General features: G+C 62.8%; 2 protein-coding genes across 3 annotated transcripts; both read left to right on the plus strand.

Annotated features, from left to right (window-relative positions):
- Positions 1 to 1,357: 1,357 nt before the first annotated feature.
- Positions 1,358 to 10,414, plus strand: MMP11 (matrix metallopeptidase 11). The gene is made up of 8 exons (XM_055404912.2): positions 1,358 to 1,510; positions 6,114 to 6,343; positions 7,177 to 7,320; positions 7,412 to 7,545; positions 7,661 to 7,902; positions 7,983 to 8,199; positions 8,848 to 9,105; positions 9,634 to 10,414. Exons 1-8 carry the CDS (start codon positions 1,394 to 1,396, stop codon positions 9,765 to 9,767), a joined length of 1,476 nt encoding a protein of 491 aa, XP_055260887.2. The 5' UTR covers positions 1,358 to 1,393; the 3' UTR covers positions 9,768 to 10,414.
- Positions 10,415 to 11,789: 1,375 nt separating this feature from the next.
- Positions 11,790 to 27,470, plus strand: SMARCB1 (SWI/SNF related BAF chromatin remodeling complex subunit B1). 2 transcript variants are annotated; one of them, XM_055404955.2, is made up of 9 exons: positions 11,790 to 12,081; positions 15,289 to 15,427; positions 16,731 to 16,860; positions 19,567 to 19,704; positions 20,342 to 20,469; positions 20,624 to 20,790; positions 23,748 to 23,938; positions 26,823 to 26,954; positions 27,152 to 27,470. In XM_055404955.2, the coding sequence occupies exons 1-9, from the start codon at positions 11,989 to 11,991 to the stop codon at positions 27,189 to 27,191; spliced, it is 1,158 nt and encodes a 385-aa protein (XP_055260930.1). In that variant the 5' UTR covers positions 11,790 to 11,988; the 3' UTR covers positions 27,192 to 27,470. The 2 variants fall into 2 exon arrangements, with proteins under 2 accessions (XP_055260930.1, XP_055260931.1); XM_055404956.2 differs by having other exon boundaries at positions 15,289 to 15,400.
- The last annotated feature ends 22 nt before the right edge of the window (positions 27,471 to 27,492 follow it).

Here is a 27,492-nt window from a genome sequence, read left to right on the forward strand (position 1 = left end):
TCTCAGTTCAGTCTCTCAGTCGTGTCCAACTCTTTGCGACCCCATGAATCACAGCACAGCAGGCCTCCCTGTCCATCACCAACTCCCGGAGTTCACTCAAACTCATGTCCATCGAGTCGGTGATGCCATCCAGCCATCTCATTCTCTGTCGTCCCCTTCTCCTCCTGCCCCCAATCCCTCCCAGCAAAAGAGTCTTTTCCAGTGAGTCAACTCTTCGCATGAGGTGGCCAAAGTATTGGAGTTTCAGCTATTTCAAATCCTGAAAGATGATGCTGTGAAAGTGCTGCACTCAATATGCCAGCAAATTTGGAAAACTCAGCAGTGGCCACAGGACTGGAAAAGGTCAGTTTTCATTCCAATCCCAAAGAAAGGCAAACGACCCAGGGAGTGAAAAATCATGGCTGTCTTCCCTCTTCTCGCCCTCTAGGGGTCTCTGTGGGGAGCCTCCCTGGAGAGGCCAGGGCGGCTCCAGGGCCTGGATAGGGCGTGCGGGGGTGAGTCAGCTGGTGGCCCTCCCCTGGCTGCCGGTCTCCTCCCTTTTTAGGAACAGGCTGGGCGCCCGTTTTAGGCGCAGCCTCACCCTGCGGCGGTTCAGGAGCCGGCCTGCTGGGACGGGGGCCACTGCCCGTGTTTCGGCTCCCCGGGGATGAAGCAGATTGCCTGCGCCCCGGGTCATCATAAGGATTGTGTGACCGTTTCCCAGTGTGGTCACCACCCCTCCCTCTGATTCTTAGAGACGCATCCTCGCCTCAGGAGGCTGGCCCTGAGGGCGTCTGAGGAGCCTCCTCGTCCCAGGCCAAGGGGCGGGGTGGGGTCCCCAGCGCCCCTCACAGACACTGCCTCTGACAGCCTCTTCCCAACAGCTGACCTGCCAAGAAGGCCTCTGACCCCTCATCCCGCCGGATAGTTTGGAAAAAGACTCATCTGGCCCCTCCCTCTCGGGGCCTCAGTTTCCTTCTCTGTGAATTGGCGGATTCTGCCAAGCTGACGTCCTGGCCAGCCGCCTCCCCGTGGCTCAGGGTCCCCCGGGACACAGCTGAATGTCCCTGCTCGGGATGCGCCTTCCCAAGTTGGCCTGTCAGGAGGCCAGGGCGAGCAGGGAGACTGACTCCTCTCAGACGGCCCATCGCGTTGGGAACACTGAGGCGCGGAGCAGCGGCACCCTCTGGCCGGGGTCACCCTCCCGCCCCCCGTCCCTCCGGGCCCCGGAGACCGCAGCCCGGCCCGCCCCGGGAAGGCCCGGATCTGCGGGCCGGGCCACCCCCCTTCCCCGGCCGCGGGCGCGGGGCGAGTGCAGAACAAAAGCCGGGGGCGGGGCCGGGGCGGCGCGGGGCGGAGGCTATAAGGGGCGGCGGCCGGCGGCGGCCCAGCAGGCCCTGCAGCCCCGGGGCGGATGGCTCGGGCCGCTGGGCTCCGCGGCGCGGCCCCGCGCGCCCTCCTGCTCCCGCCGCTGCTGCTGCTGCTGCTCCCGCCGCCGCCGCTGCTGCTGGCCCGGGCCCCGCGGCCGCCGGTGAGTGCCCGCCGCCCGGCAGCCCCCCGCCCCGCCGTCCACGCCGAGGGGCTCCGGCTGGCAGAGCTGGACCCACGGGGGCGCCCGGGAGGGGCCCGGCGCGGCCCGTTACCCGAAACGCGGTCTGGGTGCCCCGGTGGCGTGGTGGATAGTGAGCTCCCTGTCCCTGGAGGTATGCAAGTGGAGCCGGCGCCGGGATCTCTCGGGTTGGCTGGTGAGCGGGACTCGGTCGGGTGCTTGACGCACGCCACCACCCCCCCAGCTCCCGGACCTGCCCCCACCGCGCCCGCCCGGCCGCGATCCCGGGTGTGTGTGTGTGTGTTGCCGGGGAGGGACAGTGGGAGTGGCTACAGGGCTCCCGACTCACGGCAGGGACAAAGACCCGTGGGTCTCCAGCTGGCGTCAGCCGCCAGGTGTGTGGCCTCGGTGAGCACACCTCCAGGGCGGAGGGTTGAGGGAAGTGCTGTTGGGGGGGGGGGGCACGCGGGGTCTGAGCCTGCAGGAGACAGATGCCACCGCCTGGGACCTGTGAGTGGCGGGAATGGGAGGCGGTGGAGCCAGGAGGCAGCCTAAGGGTGAAGTTCCGGTGTGCCCTGGCAGGGGCAGGGGTAGGGGCAAGGCCCCTGTGTGTGCCAGCCTGCGTGTGCCCTGAAGGCTGCACTCTCCCCCCCTGCTGGGGCTTCGGGGGACCAGTGACAGCCTGGGCTACTGCAGGTGCATAGCTCCCCGGGTGCCCAACCCACTCGGGCGTGCCGCTGAGCCTCCAGCCTGTCCCGGCAGGGATGGGGTCGTTAGCGGGGGTGGGGCAGGCGTGCAGGCAGACACTCTGGGGACAGCTCCGGTGACAGGGAAGGTCTGACCAGCCTGGGCCCTTCTTTCCAGCCATGCCAGCTCTGCCCTGGCCAGTCTTGCCCCCTGGCAGTGCTGGGGATGGAAGGGGTGGCGGGTTCCTCGGTCCGGGGGCCCGTGTCCTCCCCAGCCTCGCCCAACCCCCTAGGCCCAGGGGCAGAGTCTAGGGGTCACCCTGGGGAGCTGCTGAATCTGCGGGTTTAGAAACTGGAGGACCTGGGCTTTTGAACCACGTGGCCCTAGGTGAGCCCTCCAGCGCCTCGGTAGCCCTCTCCCCTAGCCTTGTCCGGGTGGGCAGGTGGGGGGCGACAGTACCCACTGCTGGGCTGAACAGCGTCTGTGGCAAGGCCGGGAGAGCCGGGCACACGGACACATTCCGCCCCCTGGCGCTGCCACTGAGCCGCTTGTGCCGGGTCAGGCGGGGTCTGAGCCGGCTGTCGCCTGTCACGCCGCAGATATGCAGGGGGCACTTGGGGTCGCCTCGGACGTGCTTCTGCCTGGACGGCTGTTGGCAGGGCTGGGAGGGCTCTGTAAATATTTATCCATCCCAGCTCACAGCTTTCAGGGTTGATGAAAGCCCCGCCGCCCGCCCGCTGTGGGGGACCCCGCCTTCCCTTCTGGAGCCAGAGGGGTGAGGGAGTGGGGGAGATGGACCTGCCTGCCCAGGAGCAGGCAGTATGATTCAGGCAGGTCACTTGTCCTCGCTGAGCCTCCAAGAGGCCCGGGATGGTGTGCGGATGCTCCCTGCCTTCCTCCCAGCATGACCAGTGTCCTCCCCCCGGGGTCGCCACCGCAGAAGGAGTGGCTGTGGGGACCTGGACCAGTGGCAGGCAGGCCGGAGAGGGCACGCCCGGCCCAGCCATGCCCAGCGCTTCCCAGTCCGGGGGCCCCCTCCGCTCCTGGCCGCTGGTTGCCTCCCATTTTCCCGATTGCAGGTTGACCCCGAGGCTGACTGGAGCCTCTGGCTCAGCTGGGAGACTGAATTCCCCAAGCGATTCCTCGAGGATGTGTGAGGCTGTGGTGTGGTGCCCGTCGGGGAGAGGTGGGGTGAGCAGGCTGGGCACCCCTGCCCAGGGCAGGCCCAGGGAGACGCTGGCCGACGAGCAAGCAGGCCTGCAGGGAGGACGAGCAGCCGTCTCAGGAATGTGGGTTTTGGAGACAAGCCACAGCTGGGGGGTTGGGGGGGCCGCGGGTGGGGAGGCCTGATCCCCAGGTCTAGGTCCAGTTCTAGGCTCCCTCACTATGTGACCCTGGGCCAAGATCTGGACCTTTCTGGGCCCTGTCTCTTCCCCTGGGAGGTGGGGCGGTGCCTGCTCCCCAGTCCCCCAGGGCTGTGGATGAGGCAGGCATGGTGTGTGCTCACCCCTACCTCACTGCCTCCCAGTAGCCCTGGGCAGCGGTGGGGGGGACTGGCGCACCCAGGTGAGGGATCAGGCCTCGCAGCTAGGGAGGGCCCCCCAGACCCAGGCTGGAGAGGACAAGGGGAGACGGAGTGCAGGAGGGCGGTGGGGCAGGGGCATGTGTCCAGTCCCAGCGGCGGGGAAACTGAGGCCAAGAGCCTGTGGATGGTGGGCTCCAGGAAAGGACCTCACTGCCCGGGGGCCATGATTCTAGAGCCTCCAGGACCGATGACCATGACGTGGGCAGGGAGCCAGAGGCCTGGCTCACAGGTGGACCCAGCGCGAGTCAGTCTTCCTTTCTGGCCCTGAGAGCTTCCTTCCAGCTGCCACTCTTGTGTTCTGATGTCAAGTCTGGAGGCCTGGGGGGGAAGTAGGGGCTGACCGCCAGGTGCGGGAGGGCGGGAATTTGGCACAGCAGCGTCCCAGAGGGGGAGAAGCCAGCCCAGGGAGGGGACTCTCTCCGTGCCTGCTGCCCCAAAGGGCGCTACAGAGAGAGGTCGGTTACCCCTTCACCGCGGCCCCGTTCCCACTGGACAGATAGGAAAGTGGAGGCTGAGAGAGGGCTGTGACTTGCCCAGGGTCTCCGTGGCGTGGAACTGGGCCTTCTGAACCTCAGGCCAGGGATCTTGCTGCTGCACTGAGCTTGCCAGGATGCAGGGGTCTGGGCCTGGCCCTAGCGCCTCGTGGGGGCAGAAGAGGAGGGCACGATGGGCACGCCTGTCACCTGCGCGCCCTCCACCGTGGCTTGCTGCTCAGGCCTCCTTGGGGGCAGAGGAGAGGGGAGATTTTCGCTCACTGGCAGGCTGGGCCCTGGGCTCTCTGGGGCTCCGGGGGAACAACGCAGCCCTGGCCTTTCTGGGGAGGGTCCTCGGACCCCCGCCAGGGTTGAGAAAAGGCTTTCTGTTCCTCCTGGAGGCCACGGAGCCGGTGTGGGGAGGAGCAGGGCAGGCCCGGGGCCCACGTCCCCACTGTGTGACCTGGACGTGTGTCCTCATGCCTGACGCCGGGGGTGGGGGCGGGGGTCCAGTGAACCTGCCTCCAAAGTGTCTGGAAGACAGCGGGCACTTGGTCATTTCCCCTTGCTCCTCTTTGGTCGCCCTGGTGGGGCCAGTCTCCCCCATGGGGAAGGGGGACCCCAGCTTGAAGGACGAGCAGAGCTGGGGTCGGGGGCCTGCTGGGAGCGCAGAGAGCCTCCTGCTCTGCTTGCTGGCCGTTCCTGGTGGCTCTGGAGTCGGCAGCTGGGAGCAAGGGGCGGCTGGGATGCTCATTTGAGCTCTGGGGTGCCCAGGGCCTGGGAGAGTCGCCAGAGGCTGAGGCCGAGGGTGGGGCCCGGGCGGCCCGGCTCCTGCCCCAAATATGGCTCGGGAAGGCCACAGCGGCGCTGAGCAGACAGGCCGGACCGGACGGGCGCTGAGGCTCTGGGCCTCTCCCCCAGCTCTGCTGTGACCCACGCCGGGCCCTTACCTGCAGCCCGGGGTGCCAGGGCCCCCGCTTGGCTCCGCCGTGTGCTTGCGGGCTGATCCTGTGGGCTCTCCCTGCCTCTCTGGGCTTCTGCTTTTTCCAGGCAAGGGGAACCGCAACCTCCAGGCTGGGATGTGTGGAGGGTGGGCGTGCCAGGTCAGAATCACCCCTCCAGCGGGTGAGCGTGTTCCAGGGGCCCTGGCAGGGCGGGGGCTGGGCGTCTGGGAACTGCCAGCCACCCCCACCCGCACGGAGAGGACACACAGACCACACGGAGGTCATGCCTCTGCTGGCAGCAACGGGAAAACCCAGCCGCGGCCAAACAGATAAATAACTAAACAATAAAAGTTTTAAAGAGCGTTACTTAAAATGACAAGCGCGCCCCAGCGATGGACCCAAGTTCCTGGTGCCCTGAGTGGTGCCGGCCCTGTGCTGAGCGCGGCCTGGTTGGCTCACCCCCAGATCCACGCCAGAGGGAGGGATCACCCCTACTTGTCAGGTGAGCGGACGGAGGCAGGGCAGGGCGGCAGCTCCCCCACGCTGGCGGGTGGCCGCAGTGTGCGTCCTGGGCAGGAGCCAGCTCATGGAGCTGGAGAGGACAGACCTGGGGCTGGGGGCGCCCAGGAAAAAATGCAGGGGGAGAGGCGTCTGCTGGGGGGCTCCCTTAGAGGCTGTGCGTGAAGAGGGCAGGCGGGCCTGCAGCCCTACCCGCCCCTCCCCGGCCCAAAGGGCGGGAGTAAGTGACCCTGGGCACCTGGGGGAGCGGGAGGCCTTGGGATCAGCGTCTGGACGCCAGGCAGCCCGCGCCAGAGCGCCGTGCTCCCCGCAGCCTCCGCTGGAGTGAGGCTGCGCTGACGTCCACACCGCTGACCCGGGGCCTCTCTCCCACTCAGGAAGCCCCCCGCCGCCACCCCGTGAGCAGAGGGCCGCAGCCCTGGCCCGACACCCTTCCTGACAGCAATGCACCCGCCCTGGCCGCCCAGGAGGCCCGCCCGCCCGCTGGCCACCCCAGACCTCCCCGGTGCGGTGTGCCTGACCCGCCCGATGGGCCGAGTGCCCGCAACCGACAGAAGCGGTTCGTGCTGTCGGGCGGGCGCTGGGAGAAGACAGACCTCACCTACAGGTAGGGCCGGTGGCCACGAGCTGGCCTTTGACCTCCACCTGCTGTCTGAGACACGCCGGGGGTGGGGTGGTGTCCCAGATCCCTGTGGCCAACCAGCTGGAGTGCTCCCCGACTCCCGTGCCCGCTGCTCAATGCCCCAAACCCACACTCAGATGTATTCCCACCCCTTCCTTGGGGGCACGGTCTCCACACCCGCCTGGCCACCCTGCACACCCGTGGGGCACGGCCGTCAGTCACCACACAACCTCTGTGGGCACCGTGCTGCGGGCCAGGCCCTGGGACTCTGGTGCGTGAGGCAGACACAGCCCCTCCTCCGCGGGAGCGAGGTGCCCCACGCCCGGTTCATTTCTAGTGCCACACTCGGGATCCACACAGGGAGGGGCCCGTTGGGGCAGGCCAGGTGACGGCTGGGTGACCCTGGCCCCTAGCACTGAGACTTCACATCCTGCAGTGGGGCAGTGGGGGGGGGCAGCGAAGACGGGTGTGTTATCCCGCGTCATTGCAGCTGGGGCTCCTGGGGGCCCCGGAAGTGTTCTGGGTGGGGAGCCTGGGGACCCGGGAGGGGCAGGTGTCGGGGTCCAAGGTCTCCCCACGGTCAGTGGCATGGTCAGGTCTAGGAGGGGGCCTCGCGGCTCCTGGGTCCTTTCTGCCCAGTGCAGACCCTCGCAGACCACACAAAGGTGTGCCCACGTGGTGCAGGGAGTGGTGTGCATCATGCACACCTGCCCCCCGACTATGCATCCAGGGCAACTCCTGGCCCCGACAGCCAGCGGGGGCTGATGCTACCCCGTGAGCCAGACCCAGGTCCCCCGCACCGCCCCCATCCTCCCCAGGATCCTCCGGTTCCCGTGGCAGCTGCTGCGGGAACAGGTGCGGCAAACGGTGGCGGAGGCCCTCCAGGTGTGGAGTGACGTCACGCCGCTCACCTTCACCGAGGTGCACGAGGGCCACGCCGACATCGTGATCGACTTCACCAGGTGAGCCAGGGTCTGGGACCCCCCACCCACCCCGGGAAGGAGACCCAGCCGGCAGCCACCGACGCTGCCCCTACCCACCCCCCTCCCACAGGTACTGGCATGGGGACAACCTGCCCTTTGATGGACCTGGGGGCATCCTGGCCCACGCCTTCTTCCCCAAGACCCACCGAGAAGGGGATGTCCACTTCGACTATGATGAGACCTGGACCATCGGGGACAACCAGGGTAGGGGCTGGGGCCCTGCTTTCCGGAGGGGCCCTGCCGAGGCCCCAGAGCTGGACCCAGGCTCGGCATCCCGCTGCGGGAGCTCATGCATTGCTGGGCTGCCTCCTTCTTCCAGGCACAGACCTCCTGCAGGTGGCAGCCCATGAGTTTGGCCACGTGCTCGGGCTGCAGCACACGACAGCCGCAAAGGCCCTGATGTCCCCCTTCTATACCTTCCGCTACCCGCTGAGCCTCAGCCCAGACGACCGCAGGGGCATCCAGCAGCTGTACGGCCGGCCTCGGCTAGCTCCCACGTCCAGGCCCTCGGACCTGGGCCCCGGCATTGGGGCGGACACCAACGAGATTGCACCGCTGGAGGTGAGGCCCCGCTCCCCCTCCCCACGGCTGCCTCTGCCGCTCCAATGTGGGCTCCTCCTGACCCTACGCTCTCACCCCAGCCGGATGCCCCACCAGACGCCTGTCAGGTCTCCTTTGACGCGGCCGCCACCATCCGCGGCGAGCTTTTCTTCTTCAAGGCAGGCTTTGTATGGCGGCTGCGCGGGGGCCGGCTGCAGCCCGGCTACCCTGCGCTGGCCTCTCGCCACTGGCAGGGGCTGCCCAGCCCTGTGGATGCAGCCTTTGAGGATGCCCAGGGCCACATCTGGTTCTTCCAAGGTGAGTGGGGGCCAGGTCACACTCAGGAGACTGCCGGGAGCCAGGAACATCATGGCCAAGGGTAGGGACAGACAGACGTGATTAGCAGATGGACAGACGGAGGGGGCCGCAGAGTTCTGGGGCCCAAGAAGAGCGTGGCTCGCTCCTCTGGGCACAGCTGGGAGGCTTCCTGGAGGCAGCTCTCGAGGCTGAAGTAGGGTGGAAGGTATTGCGTCCCATGGCGCACATGTGGTCCTCGCCCCTGGTCCAGAGACAAGGCTCCGGGGCTCAGCGGTGAAGTGACCCGCGTGAGGGCACAGCTTAGAGAAGGTTGGGAGGGATGGGAGCTTGGCGCATGCCAGGGGGCAGGGCCTGCTGCGTGAGGGCTGGCCCCGGGGTGGGCATCTAAGTGCAGGGAGGGAGCGGGCACCCAGGCAACCTCTCAGAAGGACCTTTCCCACGTGTACCTCCCAGCATCGCTGGCATCGCCCAGTGTCCTTCTTGGGGGTGGGGGTGCCAAGCAGGCACCTTGGCACTTTTTACTGGCCTTTTGTGTTTTATGGGCAAGGAAACTGAGGCTGGGAAGGTCCAAGGTGGTGGTGGTGGCGGAACGTGGCTGCTGGGCAGCACTGTTGCAGCACACACCCCCCATCCCCGTTTCTCCAACAGGATCTCAGTACTGGGTGTACGACGGTGAAAAGCCAGTCCTGGGCCCCGCGCCCCTCTCTGAGCTGGGGCTGCGGGGGTCCCCGATCCATGCCGCCCTGGTGTGGGGCTCCGAGAAGAACAAGATTTACTTCTTCCGAGGCGGGGACTACTGGTGCTTCCAGCCCAGCGCCCGCCGCGTGGACAGCCCCGAGCCGCGCCGGGCCACTGACTGGCGAGGGGTGCCCTCGGAGATCGACGCGGCCTTCCAGGATGCTGAAGGTGTGCCCACTCTGCCCTCCTCCTGCCAAGGACCGTGCTAACCCCCTGTGCTCCATTTTTGTGGCCGGGGCACCAGGCATGGCATGGAGACTGAGGCCTGTGCCCTGGCCCCTCGGGTGTGGCTAGTGAAATCAGTCTGAGGCTCCGGCCTCTGTCAGCCTGGGTTCCTGGGGGCAAGCGGAAGGGCTCGCCCAAGGGTAGGAAGACCCTGGGGCTTCCCTGGTGGCTCAGATGGTAAAACGTCTGCCTGCAATGCGGGACACCTGGGTTCGATCCCTGGGTCAGGAAGATCCCCTGGAGAAGGAAATGGCAATGCTCTCCAGTACTCTTGCCTGGAAAATTCCACGGATGGAGGAGCCTGGTAGGCTACATACAGTCCATGGGGTCGCGAAGAGTCGGACACGACGGAGCGACTTCACTTTCTCAAGGGGCACCTGAGGTCCTTGGGTTTCAAGGAACCCAGCAGTGGCCAAGGCCTGCACCATCCCTGTGTCCACTTACGAGGCCCTGATCCTCCTGTCTCCTCAGGCTTCGCCTACTTCCTGCGCGGCCACCTCTACTGGAAGTTTGACCCCGTGAAGGTGAAAGCCCTGGAGGGCTTCCCCCGCCTCCTGGGCCCTGACTTCTTCAGCTGTACTGAGGCCGCCAACACGTTCCGCTGATCACCGCCTGGCCGTCCTCAGGCCCTGACACCTCCACACGGGAGGCCGTGGCCGTGTCTGTGGCTGTAGACTCCAGGCAGGGCACGGAGCCGCGGCCGCTGGGGGGGCAGGGCAGGGCGCTGCCACCAGGACTGCAGGCAGGGCCACGCGGGTCGTGGCCACTGCCAGCGACTGTGTGAGACTGGGTGGGGGTCTCTGGCGTGCAGGCTGAGGGTGGTCTCGGGCCGGCTCCACCAGCCTGTGCAGGTCACACGGAGCCCAGGTGCTCGCGGTCTCCATCCACACCCCTCAGGGTTGGGCCTCAGCAGGGCTGGGGGGGCTGGAGCCCTCACCGTCCTGGCTGGGGGGTCCCACAGGGCGCTGGCCCCTGGGTGTCAGGGCCCTTCACCTCCTGCCTCCCACAGGGGCTGGCTCTGGGTAGGTGCTGCCTTCCAGTTTGGTGGTTCTGGAGACCTATTCCCCAGGATCCAGGCCAAAAGGCCCAGTCAGCTGGTGGGGATGCTTCCTGCCAGAGACCCTGCGCCCTGGGGGCCCCAGCATACCTCAGTCCTATCACGGGTCAGATCCTCCAAAGCCGTGTAAATGTGTACAGTGTGTATAAAGCTGTTTTTTCTTTTTTTACTGTCATTAAACACAGTCATTTTCTACCTCCCTGCCTGGGGTGTCTCTGTGAGTGTAAGGCCAGGATAGGGGTGGAATTGGACCAGGGAGTTGGGAGGCTTGGCTGGGGACCTGCTCGTCCCCTGGTCCTCCGGGCCGGGTGTCACACTTAGGGCTCCCCCTGCTCCAATGCCTACAGTGGCTTCACAGTCTGCTCCCCGTTTCCCCAGTGGCCTCTCAGACCGCCGCCCACCAAGTGCTGCTCCCCTTTTCCGATCCTGCCAGCGTCAGGACCCAGAGCCAAACTCAAGGTTACGGTGGCTGACTCTTACTCCCTGCGGTCTACTTGCCTGCCACCCTCAGACAGCCAAGAATTGGCCTGCGATGCAGGAGTGAGTGAAGTCGCTCTGCAACCCCTACCAGGCTCCTCTGTCCATGGGATTTTTCAGGCAAGAGTACTGGAGTGGGTTGCCATTTCCTTCTCCAGGGGATCTTCCCAACCCAGGCCTCCTGCAGAGCAGGCAGACTCTTTACTGTCTGAGCCACCAGGCAATGCAGGAGGCCTAGGTTCAGTCTCTGGGTAGGGAAGATCCCCTGGAGAAGGGAATGACAACCCGCTCCAGTATTCTTGCTTGGGGAATCCCACGGACAGAGGAGCCTGGCGGGCTACAGCCCATAGGGTGCAAAGAGACACGACTGAGCAACTCACACACACACACAGAGCCCTACCGATGCTCATAGCGGCACCTCTCATAGCTGCCGTGTATCAGATATTGGCATAGGCAGCCGTCAGCAGCGGGCCGTTTCTGACCTACTGCCTCGTTCCACCGGATACGCGGGTGCCTTCCTGTGCGTCGGCCGCTCGGCTGTCAGCGCCCCAGGGCAGGGCTGTCGGGAGGCACAGGGCGCAGGGTTAAGGAGCGGATGGGGACGTTCGCTCCTCCGCAGCTCTCAGCGGATGCACCAGGCAAAGCAAACACCAGCTGGGCCTAGGAATCCTGCCAAGCCCGGTGGTCTCTGCCCATGCTCGCCCCATCCCCAGAGCCACAGGAACGGGGGTTTGGAGGGGTGGCCCGGAGCTGGGATACTGGTCCCTGGGCCCGCCCCTGTGCTCGACCGCACAGCGTCCTCCGGGCGGGGAAACTGAGGCACGGGCGCCTCCGGCTTCCTCCCGGCCTCGCCTCGTTCCTCCTCACCGGGGCAGCGTTCCAGCCCCGGCTGTGAGATGGGCAAGGGCGCCGCCCGAGTCAGGGCCGCGGCTGCTGTTTCCGCCGGCGAGCGGCCTTCCCTGGTACCTCCACCTGGGAGGCGGCCGGGAAGGCCGAGAAACGGGCCGAGGCTCCTTTAAGGGGCCCGCGGGGGCGCGCCCGGCCCTTTTGTCCGGGCGGCGGCGGCGGCGACGCGCGCGTCAGCGTCAACGCCCGCGCCTGCGCACTGAGGGCGGCCTGCTCGTCGTCTGCGGCGGCGGCGGCGGAGAAGCCCAGCGGCGGCGCGAGCTCCCCCGGCCCGGCCCGCCCTTCGCCTCCCGCGTCGGCTTCCCCGGGCTAGGAGCGCCCCCGGCCCCGCCTCGGCCCTCCCGATCCTCGCAGCCCGGCCGTGGCCGCCCGCCTCTGCCGCCGCAATGATGATGATGGCGCTCAGCAAGACCTTCGGGCAGAAGCCCGTCAAGTTCCAGCTGGAAGACGACGGCGAGTTCTACATGATCGGCTCTGAGGTAGCCCGCGGCGCGCCCTCGCCCTCCGGGCCTCCCGGCCGGCCCGGTTCCCGCGGGAACCTCGGGGCGGGTCTGCGCGCCGGGAACGCGCGTCTCCATTCATCGCGGAGGGCCTGCGTGCGCGTGCGCGGCGGGGCGCGCCGGGGGCGTGGCCGAGCAGCCCCGCCCCGCGCCCGGCCGCCTCGTGACTCACAGGTGTCCCGGCAGCGGGGAGGCGCCGCGCGGCCAGGGTCTCGGGGGTCGCGGTGGCCCCGGGTCCGCGCTGAGTCCACAACTCCAGCCGGACTTACGGAAACGGGGTGTTGGGTTATCCCTTGCTGCACACGGGGCGAGGTTTTGGACCCCTCGCGCGCTCCCTCCCTCCCTCATTGCTGCAGCTGGAATCCTGAAACCGCTGATTGGAAACACCGAGCTTAGTGGGGGCTCACCCGCTTGGTGTTCTTTGACTTTGAGGTGGGCGGGTGGGCGTTCTGATCTTCCATTATCAGTGAGAAGACAGATTGGGAGAATGATGCTTGATTTTGGATGGCTAGGGCCCAGCCAGCCCTGAGCTAGATCCATCAACAAATGGGAGGCACCTGGCACTTCGGATATCTTGGACTAACTCTGAGTTAGTGCAAGAGAACGAGCCAGAACCCCTTATCCTTCCCTAAAAGGTGACCTTTCAGCACTCTGTTGAATCAGCTGGGTGGCTCACTGATGGTGTGCACCGAGCGTATGAAGTTCCTCCAGCGCCCCTCAACCTTCGGCAGTCGCTGGCTTGTGCGTGTGTGTCCACACACACACACTTTTAAATTACAAATCCGAAGTTCAGATGTGCAAGTACCGAGCAGCAGTGCCTCCCTTTTGAAGCGAGGCGAGTGCTGGTCTTTGGGAGTTAAAGCAGTTACGAACACCAATGCTTGCTTTTCCTAGCAGCAGTTTTCAGTATTACGCATTTCACTTTTTTTTTTTTTTTTACAGTTTTTTCCCCTCTTCATGGTTGCATACACTGTGAATCAAGCCTGACCATGGTCACGCTGGGCGGGGCTTTTGGGATCCCTGTGGCTCCCCGCGGTTAGTCTGACTGTACTGAGTTACGGGACCCATGTTGTCAGCAGCATCAGAACTTTCTGTTTCCTTTCCTCACCGGTTTTTATAAAACACGGGGGGCTAGATGCAGCATATTTTCACATTATCACAGAAACGCTCCTCTTGACAGCTGGCCATACTGAGGAGAGGCGCCACTGCCTGCCACGTGCCGTAGCTCAGAAAGGTCTTCACCAGCCTGTGGGCATAGAAGCGGCATGTGGTGACTGGCAGGTTGATTAAAGAAAACTTCACCTGATCTAATGGGCAGGAAGAGTGGTCGGTTTAGCGTTGGCTCTGAGGCGGTGGTACGTCTGAAAATCAAGCTTGCGTTTATGGGGTGGAACCCGGTGCCGGGTGGGCAGATCGTGAGGAGTCCTGGCTCCAGCTCGGCGTCCGCGGCACTTGTCTCTGGTGTCTAATGAGATGCTTAGGCTAGACAGTTTCTGCCACTCGCCCTGTAGCACATCTTAGATTTGAGAGAGATAACTTCAGCCTTCTGTCTCAGCCCTGGAGAGTGAGATTTGTCCTGAGATGCAGCTTATGGAGACCAGATGGCAGGAGGGAGAGGCAGTTGCTGTCCGGGGCCTGACTTTACAATGTTCAGACCTCAGGAGGCCTGGGCTGGGTTCAGGGCTAGATTGGCGTGTACTCACAGCCAGCAGCTCCTCTGACAGCAGTGGTGCTTGGCCCCCAGGCCGGTTGCCCTGGGCAAACAGCAGGCACTGGTTTCCAGGAGATGTGCCGGGCAGAGCAGTGCCCACAGCGCCCCACACCATTCGGGGGTAGCAGCCTTGGGAGGGTGTCTGCAGCTGCCCAAGTCCCGACCCCACCACAGGCAGCCGTCATCACCATGCAGAGGCACAGCTGAGAGGAGCCCAGGGAGCCTCCATACCCACACCTTCATTTTCCATTTGGGAAACCCGGGTCCAGAGAGGGCAGAGGCTGGTGCAGAGAAAACCCGGGGGCAGACCGAGTCCCCTAAGTACCGAAGGGACCTCGGGAAGGGCCTGGGAGGCTGGGAGGTTTGCAGGACCTGCACAGTGGTGGGGGGGGCATTAGGGTCAGTGTCTTGTCAAAAACCTACTGGAAGCTCTGTGTTTACCCCGGATGGTAACTACGTGCAAGCCAGACAACTTGCAGGGGCCTGCACCTGTGGTAAGGAGCAGGAGGGACCCTGTAGCCACCTTCTCTCATGCTGTTCAGCAGCCGTGGCTGTGTAAATCTCTAAATTCGGGGAAAATGGAGAAACTGGAAAAAAGAAAAATACTATAATGGGATAGGTACGTGGGAAAATAGCAGAAGTGGGTCCTTCGTGGGGTGAACTTTACAGTTGAACATTTGTCAAGAGGAGTAGGGAGACAGAGAAGAGGGAAGTGTTTAAAAAAAAAGAAGAAGAGGGAAGTGTTGCCCGGTCACAGAGGGAGCCAGCACCCAGTCCAGCCACTGTCCCCTGCCACGTTATCGAGTGGTTGTTTCTGAAAAGTCTGCAAAGCAATGGAGTTTCTTTGTAAAGACGGTAGGACTAGGTTTGTTTTCATCAAGTTAGTTGTACTTGGAGTGTCTGGCACAGGCAGGCCGTTGTTTGGGGCAGTGATGATGTGTGCAGCAATCTAGTGACTGCTGATAAGCGGCTTTGAAACTCTTTGTAAAATTCCTTTGATATTTCTGGTTTGAGTTCTGTTACTAAAAGCAGCAAGGGCCATGGGGGAAATTATCCTGCATCTGTCTAAAATTAAAAGCCCTTTTTGGTCTTTATGACGTCGTAAAAATATCAAAGTCTTAAAAGGAAGAGAGGCCTTACATTTCTCGACTGCGCCAGAGATCTTTAGTGCAAAGTCAGCTTCTCGGGGCGCTCCGGGGGGCCGTGTCTCACCAGCATCTGCTTGGCCCTTCCTGAACTTGCTGTTGTCGGGAGGCAGAGCTTACCCCCTGCCAGTGGGCCAGGTGCCGGCCAGACCTTCGCTGCTGTGGAACCCCTGATGTCAGCAGATCGGGCTTTGCCTGCTTTCAGAGCCCGGCACCTGCAGGCCACGTGTGGTCTGTGTGTCACTGAGGTGGCAGAGCCTCTGCGCCAGGGCCCTGCCCTTCCCCGAGGAGCCCTGGCCCTCATAATGAGCCTTCTTGCTTTACCCCTAGGTGGGAAACTACCTCCGTATGTTCCGAGGTTCTCTGTACAAGAGATACCCCTCGCTCTGGAGGCGACTAGCCACTGTGGAAGAGAGGAAGAAAATAGTTGCATCGTCACATGGTAAAAAAACAAAACCTAACACTAAGGGTGCGTCTTCACGAGGGTTTGTAAACCTGTTTCAAAACCACTCGCTTATGTCATGAAGATAAAACGTTTTCACCCCAGCGCGTCTTCACGGCAGTCCTGACCTTAGCGTGGCGGAGCATCCCCGGCGTGGGGGTGGGCTCCCCGGTGAGGGGGGTCGGGGTCAGGAGAGCCCGGCGGGCGGAGGGCCGGGCGGGGCGCGGGCGCGGTGAAGACACACCGGTCTGAAAACGTTTTAGGATTGCTGTGATGCTGTGCCATCCGCGGTGTGCGCCATCCTCACCCTCCACGCGCCTGGCGGTGGGGCGGCCCGGCCCCGTCCCGCTCCGGGCTTTCACCGCTTCGCTTCCCGCGCCCCCGTCCCCCTCCCGCCATCCATCGCCTGGCACCTGGTCTGGCAGCCGGTCTGCTAGCGCTCACTCGTCTGCATGTTTGCTTCGTGCTGTGTGTGCCTGGGGTCACGGGGCGCCGTCTCCGGGCCCGGCACCAAGGTGCCCTGGTGGAACCGGCCCACGCGCCGTGTGTGTGTGTGTGTGTGTGTGTGTGTGTATGCGTGCACAGGTGCGTGCATGTGTGCGCGCTCGGCAGCCCGTCCAGTGTGGGTGTGTCCGTGGCGCTGCCGTGGTTTGTCCACCGCGTTCTTTTAACGCAGGAGCCGGAGCCTCTTGTCCACGCACTGCTGTGACCTTTCAGCCCCTCGCAGGCCCTCCTGCACCAGGTGTAGCGCCGGTCACTAACCCTGCGCCTCTAGCTGCGCTTGCCCCTGGCGAGCCTTGGCGACCCCGGGCCTTGTGCTCACTGGGGAGCTGCCTTCTCCTAACCTCCCGTGGCCACCCGGCTCCCTAGGCAAACTGTGGTTGGATTGCCAAGAACTCGGGCTCCCAGGGCCGCTGGCGGCCACTGGCTCCGGGGCCAGAAGTTCGTGTTGCGTGTGCAGCAGCTCTTTCCAACTCTCTGGGCTCTTGTTTTAAAAGAAAAGTGTGTTTCTCATCCCTCATCCCATCTCCACCTCGCTTCGTGTCGTGGACTGCAGCCGTGTCAGACCTCTTCCCACCGGCCAGCTCACTCTGGAGCCCTCCTGTCCCCAGAGGCCCTGTGGCTGAGCCCGTGCAGGCGGCCGGACAGGACCTCTGGAGGCGGCCAGGGTCCAGGCCGCCCCTTTGGAAGAGGCCCACGTCGGGCAGTCGTGAGGCCCACAGCCGCTTCCCCCACCTCCTGCATGCGAGGACCTGATGTGCTGCATCTCCTGGCTTCTCCTGGCCGCTGCCCGCCCACGGGCTGACTGCAGCCCTGTCTCTGGTTGCAGATCATGGATACACTACCCTGGCCACCAGCGTGACCCTGCTGAAAGCCTCCGAGGTGGAGGAGATCCTGGACGGCAACGATGAGAAGTACAAGGCCGTGTCCATCAGCACCGAGCCCCCCACCTACCTCAGGTACCCCGCCGGCCCCACTGTGCTCACAGGCTGTCTTTACCAGGTTTCCAAGTGTCTGTCTTTGCAATTTCTAAGAAATGTAAGCCAAGCCCTGGGTTCTGGAGAGTTGTTAAGAATGCGTTGAAAGGCAGAAGGTCCACTCCCGAAAGAAACACACAACCGTTTTGAACATAGAAACTTAGGTCCTTTGAAAGCACATTTACGTTTCCAGTTAAACAGGCCAGGGTCATGGGGACGTTGCTGCTTGTGGGTAGTGTTCGTTCATTCAGACCTATCAGCAAAACTTAGACATGTTAATAGATAAGTAGATGAAGGGTGTAGAGTAGATACACAGGGGAACGGTGTGTGTCCTTCAGTATCATTTCTAAAATGCAGAGTAAAAACAGACATAGCCGGCAGCATAAAGAAGCAGGGAGGGAGCTCGCTGGTCCGCTCGCACCATGGCTGCCCCGCACCAGGTGCTGCGGCGGCGTCAGCTTCATTTGGATCTCCGGCCCATTCGTCTCAGCACTGGGAAGTACTTTACACCATCAACAAGGGCCGTCCTGAACCCAGAGACACCCTTGGTGGTGTGGGAGAGTCCTGCCTGGGGGAGGCGGGTAGCAGCAGAGAGCCGGGGCTGTGCCTGTGTGCTGGGCAGGCAGACCAGCAGTGAGCCCAGGCCACGCAAGCAAGGTGGGCAGCGGGCCTGCTGGCACCTTCAGCTCTCTGGGCACGAGACCCGGGGGCACTGGCGGTGGGTAGGGTGGAGGGGGTTGGCCATGTGGACAATCCCCTTCCAGGTTTTCTCCCAGCTGCACCGTCGGATTGTTTTCTAACACCACCCGCCCCGCAAACGCCCCGAAGAAGGCGGTGCTCGCGGCCTGGCCCGTTGTACACATGAGCGCTGCAGGTTGCTTTTCTCGCCCGGGGCTGCGCTGAGGCTGGCCGGGCCTCCCCAGAGAGGCCACCGCAGGAGGTTACAGGCACGTGCGTGGGGCTCTGAGATGTGCACGCAGCAGCCGGGAGCCCTGTAAGGGGCAGTGAACACTTCTGGTTGAGTCTATCACACGAGGCAGAGAGCCAGGCCAGTAGCCTCCTGTTACTGGGCAGTGAGAACTGCTGGGCGGCGGTGGGGCTTCAGGAAAGCCACCATGGGCTCCACTGTCAGGAGGTGCCTGCCCAGCACCCAGCCAGCACCCACACACACACTGGCCAGGTCGGGCAGGGGCCGGATGGCCCCCCAGGGCTCTTGGCCAGACCTCTCTGCAGCAGAAGGGAGGCTGAGTGGTGGGACTCGGATGCCCGGACCCCGCGTGGCGCTGCGTTGTCCCGCTCACGTGCTGAGATATGACTTGCATTGTCCGCTCGAGGTCATCAGGCAGGAGGGGTCGGCCAGGCAGCCTCAGCCCAGATACAAGAGGCTGCTGCGAGGTGGGTGCCGGCCTGGGGTGACCTGGGTGACAGCTCTGGCTGGAGACTCAATGGGGAAAGGTGTGATGGTCCACGCCCATGCTGCCCACATGCCCAGCGCGCCAGCTTCGCCTGTGGAAGTTACAAAGGATCTGACCTCGTAGGCCCTCCCTGGAGACGGGAGGCACCCGATCTGAGTGGGGCGCCTTTTCCCTCTTGCCTTGCGGGCCCAGAGTAGAAGTCACTAGCCAGGTGGCCCGTGGCGGGGACCGCCGTCTTGCCGCCTCAGCTCTTGGTCCTGCCCGCGTCAGCCCCAGTCCCCCGTCTCCTCAGGTCTCTGGTGTCCGGGCAGGAGATTCGGGGGTTCCTGGCTCCCCTCGGTGTGTGGACCCCTCCCTGCCCACCCCAAGAGGCGCTTCTGGGCCTAAGCACTGAAGTGCGAGGGGCCCTAGCTGCAGAAGAGGAGTGAAAAGGCCACTGCCTCTCCCTCCGCCCCCCACCCTGGAAGGGCGCTGTCTTAGTGGGAAACCGGGCAGTGGTCAGGTTCTCCGGGCGGGCGGACGTCGTTGATGGTGACACGCTGTGGGGCAGGGCTGCAGAGGTGAGTCGTGCAGTCGCCGTGCTGATTGCTCCCTGGGTCACCGGGAACGCGGCCCAGGGGTGACGAGCCCTCTCGCAGACGGCAGCCCAGCCCGGGAGCCTCAGCTCAAAACGGCCTTTGGTATTTTCCTCCTCGTAGTAAACGCCCCATGTAAATTGGAGAGAAGAGCTCCCCCTGTGGGACGCGAGTTCCTTGAGTTCTTTTGAGTCCCGCTTTCTAGAGTATCTTCCCATCCCTGAAGGCCCGGAGGCCAGAAGCGTTATCTGTCTCAGGCTGGACCATGCGTCTGAAATAACAGCCTGATCGAGAATGTGGAAACTCCCAGGAACTCCCAGCTGCCCATTGAGGGCAGGGCCCCCCCAAGTCGGGACCCTCTCTGTGTCTCCAGTCCTGGCCCCCTGCTCAACCATTGACCCGAGCCTCCTCTCTGCTGCCCTTGGAGCTCTTCTGGAAATCTCCCCACCCCACCGCCCTGCGAACCCTGACTTTGTTTCCTGAGTGCCCAGCCTAGCACATAGCGTGGGGTGACAGCTCACGGACTGGGCTGGGGCCCCCTACCCTCTCCTCCTCTCCTAAAACTGGTGACCCCGAGCAGGTGCCGCTGGGGGCCTGGGCCCAGCAGGGGCGCAGCAGGCGTCCACTGGCCACGACCTGGCAGCTGGGGGGCGGCTTTTGGCCCGTAGGCTGAGCAGACGGGTGTCCGTGTCTCCCAGGGAACAGAAGGCCAAGAGGAACAGCCAGTGGGTGCCCACCCTGCCCAACAGCTCGCACCACCTGGACGCCGTGCCTTGCTCCACCACCATCAACAGGAACCGCATGGGCCGCGACAAGAAGCGGACCTTCCCGCTCTGGTGAGGGGGCCATGCGGTCCTCCCGCACGCGGGCTGTTTCCCGTTGTTTGTTCGTTATGGGTGCCCTGCGTTCTCGGAAAGCGGTTCTCACCGCTGGGTCTAAGGGGGGCGCGCTTGGTGTCCTTGCCTCCTGCTGCCCCATCTCTTCCCCATCCTGAAGGGCAGGCATGAGCGCGGAGCTGCCTTGCTCTCCACCCTCTGGGGCTCCCTCAGGGTCCGGGCTGCGGTGGAGAGCCCTGGGCACTTGGCTGCTGAGGCTCCCCGGTGTCCCCCACCCCCCACCCGGTCAGCACCCCTCCTTCACTGCTCCCCCAGCGGCTCCTCCACCCTCCCGCCCCTCGGCCTTTGTTCCAGGGCTTCCTCTTCTGGACATACCCGTTCTTCCCCAAAGCTGCTGGGAGAAGCCTGCCTACTCTGGCCTTAACCCTCTCTTCCTGCGGGAACATCTGAGCCTGTCCCGCCGCCCGAGTCGGCAGCTCCCTCCCGCCCCGCATGGACCCCCGCCGGCCCGGCCTCTGCCGGCTCAGCCTGTTGTGGACCGGTCCTCTCTGGGCGGGCCTCAGTGCCCGGTGGTGCAGAGAGGGAGGCCCTGGGCACTGGGCCGGCGGTGCTGAGCACGCGGCCACTGCCCTTGCAGCTTCGACGACCACGACCCGGCCGTGATCCACGAGAACGCGTCGCAGCCTGAGGTGTTGGTCCCCATCCGCCTGGACATGGAGATCGACGGGCAGAAGCTGCGGGACGCCTTCACCTGGAACATGAACGGTCCGTCCACGCCCCGGCTGCGTGCACTCAGCCCTGTCTGTGGGATGCCGGGGGGTCCCGTTGTCACCCGGCGGCGGCAGCGGAGGCAGGGCGGAGCACACTGACCATAGGCCCTGCGGTCCACCGGTGGTCTCCCCTTCCGTCTTCGTTTCAGAGAAGCTCATGACCCCGGAGATGTTCTCAGAGATTCTCTGTGACGACCTGGACCTGAACCCGCTGACGTTCGTGCCGGCCATCGCCTCCGCCATCAGGCAGCAGATCGAGTCCTACCCCACGGACAGCATCCTGGAAGACCAGTCAGACCAGCGCGTCATCATCAAGGTAGGGGCTCCGCGCCCGCAGCAGGCCTGCCCTGTCCTCGGGGCCTGCGAGGTGCGGAGCCGCGTGGAGGCCTCGACAGGAGCCCGTCTGGGGTCCGTGTTGTGGGGCAGGGCTCTGGAAGGCTGTCTCTTGGGCAGCTTGTCCCAGGAAGGGCACGGCTGACTTCTGAGGAGGGCATCACGTTCTGGGCGCGTCCGGGTGCTGCTGTGGCCTTGCCAGGCATGGAGCAGGAGCTTGGTGGTCCCGGGGTGACCCAGCTGACGGGCAGAGCAGGGGGGGCACAGTGAGGCGGGCACACTGCCTCTCTTGTCGTGGGCAGGCTGGGCCAAGCACATCCCGTGCTGTCTCAGCAGCCCCCACAGTCCTGGGGGACGTCACGAGGGAAGAGGGGCCACTGCCCCGAGCCCCCCAAGAAGGGCTGCCTGGGGGCGGACAGTGCCTCACTGTGGCCTCGATCTGCGTTTCCTGTGGGTTGTTATTGCTCAGTCACTCGGTCTGCCTGTCTGGGACGCATGGACGGCAGCACGCCGGGCCTCCCTGTCCTTCACTCGCTCCAGAGCCTGCTCAAACTCACGTCCATCAAGTCGGCGATGCCATCCAACCATCCCATCCTCTGTGGTCCCCTTCTCCTCTGCCTTCAGTCTTTGCCAGCATCAGTCTTTTCCAATGAGTCAGTTCTTCCCATCAGGTGGCCAAAGTATTGGAGCGTCAGCTTCATCATCAGTCCTTCCAGTGAATATTCAGGACTGATCTTCTTTAGGACTGACCGGTTTGATCTTGCAGTCCAAGGGACTCTCAGGAGTCTTCTCCAACACCACAGTTCAAAAGCATCAGTTCTTCGGTGCTCTGCTTTCTTTATGGTTCAGCTCTCACATCCCTGCGTGACCACTGGAGAAACCACAGCCTTGACTAGACAGACCTCTGTGGGCCTTCCCTTGCTGATTAGCGACCCTGTTGGCCATTTGTTTATCTTCTGCGTCTGCTGAAGTCCTTCCCATTTTTGAGTCTGGGTTTTGTTGTTTTCTTCTTGTTTGATCGGTTCCCTGTTATCTTACAGACAGCGATCTGTTTTCAGATCCTGTGATTTGCAGATGTTTTCCTTCTTTCCATGGGCTGCCTTTTTATGTTGTTGATAGTGTCCTTTGATGCACAGAAGTTTTTTATTTTGGTGAAGTCCGGTTTATTTTTTCGCTTATCGCCTATGCCTCTGACGTCTTATCTGAGAAATCACTGCCAAATCCAATGTCATAAAGCTTTACTCTGTGTTTTTCTGAGAGTTTTTAAGCTCTTACATTTATATGTTCCGTCTGTTTTGAGTTAATTTCTGTATGTGGGGTTAGGTAAGGGTCCCACTTCATTCTTTTGAGTGTGTGTGTTCTTTTTTCCCAACACCATTGGTTGCAAAGACTGTCCTTCTTCATTGAATGGTCTTGGCATCTTTGTTGACACTCATCTGGCCTCTTATGTGAGGGTCTACCTCTGGGCTGCCCCGTTGGTCTGGGTGTCTGTGTTTATGTTAGCCCCACGGTGTTTCCGTCATTGTGTCTTTGCGGTAAGTTCTGAAGTCAGGGAGTGCGAGTCTCCCGCTTCGTTCTTCTCCTCGTTGTTTTGACCAGGCATCCTTTGCTTTCCTTTAGATTCCACATGAACTTTAAGGTTTCTTTTTCTATTTCTGCAGAAATACCACTGGGATTTCGGTAGAGATTACACTGCTTTTGTAGATTGCTTTGGGTACTCATGACAACTTAACAATTTTAAGTCTTCCAATCCATGGTCGTGGGATGTTTTATCATTTATTTCTATCTTTAATTTCTTTCAGCGTGTTTTGTATCGTTCATTGTACAAGTCTTTCGTCTCCTTGGTTAAGTTAATTTCTAAGGGCTCTGTTCTTTTTGATGTTTCTGTGATTTCTTCACACTTTCTTTTCCAGGTTGTTCAGTGTTAGCCGATGGACGTGCGGCTGATATTTGCATGTTGACTTTGTACCCTGCTACCCTGCTGATTTCGCTCATTGGTTCTAATAGTATTTTGTTAGCATCTTCAATTCTGCATATAAGATCGTAACACCTGGGAACAGAGACAGTTCCACTTCTTCCTTTCCAGGTGCATGCCTTTTGTTTATTGTTCTTGCCTGATTGCACTGAGCAGAAATTCCCACGCTGCACTGAGTAAACGTGGCAAGACTGGGTGCCCTCGGCTAGTCCCTGATCTCAGGGGAGAAGTTACCGGCCTTCTGCCATTGTGGGTGATGCTTGCAGTGTCGTTTTGCCGGAATCACTGCTGTTGACGTAGCTGCCGCGGCTCACGGTTTATCGGGCGCTTTCGTCGTGACAGCGTGTTGAGGCTCGTCTGACGCTTTTCTCTGATTATTGAGATGACTGCGGCTTTTGTCCTTCATTCTGTCCAAGTGGTTCACTGCACCGATCAGCTTTCTTGCTGAGCCACCCTTACATTGCCAGAGTAAGTCCCACCATTTATGATTTGTTTCTGCCATCGTTACGTCATTTGTAACGGTGTGAATTCTTCTGACCCGCTGTTGAACGTGGCTTTGCTCATGTCTGTCGAGGCTTCATGTCAGTGTTCACAGTAAGTGTTGGTCTGTACTTCTCCTTTCTCGTAGTATCTTTGTCTGCCTTTGGTCATGAAGTGTTCCTTCCTTTTCGGTTTTTTGGCAGGATTTGATAAGGATTGGTGTTAGTTCTTGAAATGTTTGGTAGGATTCACCAGTGAAGCCATCAGATCTAAGCTTTCTTTGTAGGGAGTTATCCAGTTACCAACGCATCTTCCTCGGTAGTTAATCCCTCTTCAGAGAGAGACGGGTTGTTTTCCTTACCCCAACTAGCAGCCCCGGGGTGCGGCCGAGAATGAGGGGGGGACGTTCCAGAGAGGAGGGGCGGTGAGGGTGCGGCCTGGCCCCGGAGGGGGGCCGCTGCAGCTCGTGTCTGCTCCCGGGCCAGCTGAACATCCATGTGGGGAACATCTCCCTGGTGGACCAGTTCGAGTGGGACATGTCGGAGAAGGAGAACTCACCCGAGAAGTTCGCCCTGAAGCTGTGCTCCGAGCTGGGGCTGGGCGGGGAGTTCGTCACCACCATCGCCTACAGCATCCGGGGACAGCTGAGCTGGCATCAGAAGACCTACGCCTTCAGGTAGGGGCTCGGACGGGTGGCCGCCCCCCGCCGCCCTGTGCGGGGATGCCTTCGGGACTTCCTGGGGCCCCGGTGCCAGCTGACCGAGGGCCGCCCCGCGCGCGGCGGCCTCTGTCGCCTCCTCCCGCCCCGCCCCGGTGGGGACATTCCTGAGACCCTCGCTCGTCCCCTGCACTTGCGCTTGGTCTCGGACAGGTCTGCCGCCCCAGGGGGGTCTGGAGGCCGCTGCCGCCTCTTCTTCAGGCTGCCCACAGAGCAGGGAGGGGATCTGGTCCCAGACGCTGGCGGCGGTGGACGCAGGCGGGCTCCTCACGATCCCGGCGTGCCTTCCGGTTGCTGGCGGCCCCGGACCCGGCAGAGCTCGCCCCGGGCACCCGTCCCCTGGGCCCCTCTTCCACCGCAGGAGGCGTCCAAACTGGCTGTCAGGCTTTACGCTGCCGCTCAAGCTGTCACCGTCCCCATGTGGAGGCCATTACCGAGGGACCACCCCTGGCGGGGAACAGCTGAGGGAGCGCGTGCGGCTGTTTGCGTCTCAGCTGCTTCTCCAGAAACCCCGGCGGGCACTGCCCACCGTGTTCCTGGGACACTGAGCAAGAGAGGGAGGAGCCGCCACACAGCGGGGAGGCCTGCTCGTGGCGCCTGTCCATTCGCGGCTCACGCGCTGAGGCCAGCGGGCCTGGGGCCAGCCTGGGGGCCTCGCTCCCTAGTGCACAGCTTGAGGTCCTGGGAGTGACGTTGACACCGATCCCTCATCCCCAGAGGCTGGCTCAGAACACACCTCCCACTGCTGTGCAGCAGGGGGACTCGGAGGGGTCCCCCCACAGGCCTGGGCCAAGCCCTCTTGCTCTGACATTCAGGGACCTGGAGACCTTTCTGCCCAGGTGGCGCTACTGGTAAAGAACCCGTCTGCCAGGGCAGGAGAGACGTAGGTTTGATCCCTGGGTTGGGAAGATCCCCTGGAGGAGGACATGGCAACCCACTCCAGTATTCTTGCCTGGAGAATCCCATGGGCAGAGGAGCCTGGCGGACTACCGTCCATGGGGTTGCAAAGAGCTGGACACAACTGAGTGACTAACACTTTCACTTTTCAAGAGTCTGTTATGCGTTCTAGATACAGGTCCCTTACCACATACCTTAAGATACACAGGCATGTGCCTTCTCCCTTTTTGTGGGTTTGTAGTTCACTTACCTGAGTGTCCTTTGAGGCACAAATGCTCTTAATTCTGAGTGTCCAGCTCATCTGTTCTTTTCTCGGGTCGCTTGTGCTGTTGGTGTCATAGTTGAGAAACTGTGGCCTGCCAGGTCCTGTCCCAGCACCGCCCGTTGGAAGGACTGCGCTTTCCCCAGAGAGTGGGCTGGGCCCCTTGTCCAGAGTCAGTTGATCTTAAGCAGGAGGGTGACACTGAGTTTTGCCCCCTCCTCCCGGTTGGGGAGGTGGAGGGGGGGTATCAGTCCCTACAGTCTTGTTCTCATCTACCAGGTGGGCACAGCCGTGCCTCCCAGCTGGCCTGCCACACCTGTGAGGTTGTAAAAGCGAGGTCACGTTGAAGATAACCGTCCGGGCCCTCTGCCTCCTCCAACACGGCCTCCCTGCTTGCACCTGGCAGGTGGTGGGAATGCAGGGTCCCAGGCAGCCTTGAGGCCCAGGAAGCTGAATGCCCGGGAGGGTGGGCGGCTGTCTGCCCGCCTGTCCCCACACTGTGGGCTCCTGGCTCCAGGCCCCTCCTTCCAGGCCTGGCCTGAGCAACCCTTGGTTTAGAACATACCCCTGGGATGGAATCTTCCCGGAGCCACAGGGAGGTAAACACAGGGCCTCCGGGACCCACACTTGTTTAAGTTAAGAGGAAGACGTGTTTGCTCCCATTGGCATGGAATTGGTGATTTTCATGTCTGCTGCCCCCAAGGAAGGCAGCTGGGAGCCTGCAACGTGAGGAGTGATGTTTGGGTCTGCAGTGCTGGCTTTCTGATTGCTACAGCACCGCCGGGCTGGGAAGCAGCTGTCAGCAGAGGTGGCCGAGGCAGGCCCACCACTGGCCTGGGACTCAGGGGCACCAGCTCGGGCCCCAGCCCCCACACAGTGGGTGTGTGTTGGATGTTCAGTGGTAGTGGTCCTCTGAAACTCCTCGCAGCAAGGACACTGTCCCCATTTTCCAGATGAGTTAAAACTAAGGCTGGGGGCCTGTTTTTCCCTGCACTGTCTCCCCTGGGACCCCCCACCGTCCCTCCTCCTTGGCTGACTCCGCAGGGTTCCTGGCAGGCCGATTCCTGGGGCCGAGCCTCAGGGACCGGGCACCAGTGGCCCAGTGGGAGGCCAGCATGGTGGCTGTGGGCAGGACGGGCGAGGGTGCGGTTAAGGCTCGTCGGTGAGCTGGACCTGGCTCTCCTGGCAGAGGCAGTGGCTCTGCCAGGCATCCCCAGCCTTTGTGGCCTCATCGAGGCTGACTCCCAGCCCTGAGTCCACTTAGCCAGAGGGTGTGCGGGTGGCCCTCAGACGGAGTCTGGGTGCATCTCTGAGGGGCCCCGGGGTGGAGCAGTCAGGGCTTATGGGTTCTGGGCCCCTGTGACGTGGGCCAAGGGGCCCCAGCGGGCTGCTCCGGGCTGGGGCCCTGAGACTCCACTCCTGGGTGGATGGGCTCCTTTGCTCTCTTTTCTCCTGGACATTGAGCGGGGCGGGCGGCCCTCCTCCTCCCTGCAGGCCCACTGGCAGTGGCTGGCCCCGCAGCACCGTCCCCTGGACCCCTCCCCACGTGCCGACCTGGAGATGCCGTGCTGTAAAACCGGGCTCCACGTCCCGTCTGCCCGCAGGGTTGGGGGTGGACGCTGCTTTCTGGGGGCCTCTCCTGCAGCTGCTCTGTGAACCGTCTACCCCTCCCATCTTTTACAGTGAGAACCCCCTGCCCACGGTGGAGATCGCCATCCGGAACACGGGCGACGCTGATCAGTGGTGCCCACTGCTGGAGACCCTGACAGACGCGGAGATGGAAAAGAAGATCCGGGACCAGGACCGCAACACAAGGTGCTGCCCCAGCCCCTTCCAGGCAGGACACGACGCTGGGCGCGGGGACCCAGGCTAGCCCTCGGGCAGCTCTGACCACAGCCCACATCGGGCTTGCTGTCCCTGGGGATGGGGGCAGCTGAGGGAGGGGCTGGGGGCTTCAGCCCCCTCGTCAGTTGCCTGAGAGATCAGGGGTCACTGCTCTCCTCCCCCCACAGGCGGATGAGGCGTCTAGCCAACACGGCCCCGGCCTGGTGACCGCCCCGCGGCGCCTGGCTCCCAGGGAGCGTCTGGAGATCGGCCCCTCTCCTTCATCTTCTGGCTCAGAGGGGCCAGGCGGGGGCAGCCTGGGTGTCCGGAGGAGTGGGCCAGGGGCCTCCTGGTCCCGCGCCGCCCGGGGACACATTCCATCTGCTGAGCCCCAGTCCCCACTGCCTGTCTCTGGTCAGAAGAGACCGTGTTGAGCTGTGTTTGTTTTTTGTATAGAAGCCCCAGGCAGGGCGAGCAACACTTTCTAAATAAAATGGCAACAGGTTCTGTTCTGTTTCTTCAGAGTGGT

The sequence above is a fragment of the Moschus berezovskii genome, chromosome 19, assembly GCF_049115385.1.
Source record: "Moschus berezovskii isolate FMDL1 chromosome 19, NW_MosBer_1.0, whole genome shotgun sequence".
NCBI classification, from domain to species: domain Eukaryota; kingdom Metazoa; phylum Chordata; class Mammalia; order Artiodactyla; family Moschidae; genus Moschus; species Moschus berezovskii.

Bases quoted from the DNA above. Each gene is read 5' to 3' on its own strand.
- MMP11 (XM_055404912.2), top strand. From the start codon at position 1,394: ATGGCTCGGGCCGCTGGGCTCCGCGGCGCGGCCCCGCGCGCCCTCCTG. The intron at 8,200-8,847 runs GTGAGTGGGGGC...TTTCTCCAACAG, and splicing joins CCACATCTGGTTCTTCCAAG to GATCTCAGTACTGGGTGTAC. The intron at 9,106-9,633 runs GTGTGCCCACTC...CTGTCTCCTCAG, and splicing joins GGCCTTCCAGGATGCTGAAG to GCTTCGCCTACTTCCTGCGC.
- SMARCB1 (XM_055404955.2), top strand. From the start codon at position 11,989: ATGATGATGATGGCGCTCAGCAAGACCTTCGGGCAGAAGCCCGTCAAG. The intron at 19,705-20,341 runs GTGAGGGGGCCA...CTGCCCTTGCAG, and splicing joins AAGCGGACCTTCCCGCTCTG to CTTCGACGACCACGACCCGG. The intron at 20,470-20,623 runs GTCCGTCCACGC...TCTTCGTTTCAG, and splicing joins CTTCACCTGGAACATGAACG to AGAAGCTCATGACCCCGGAG.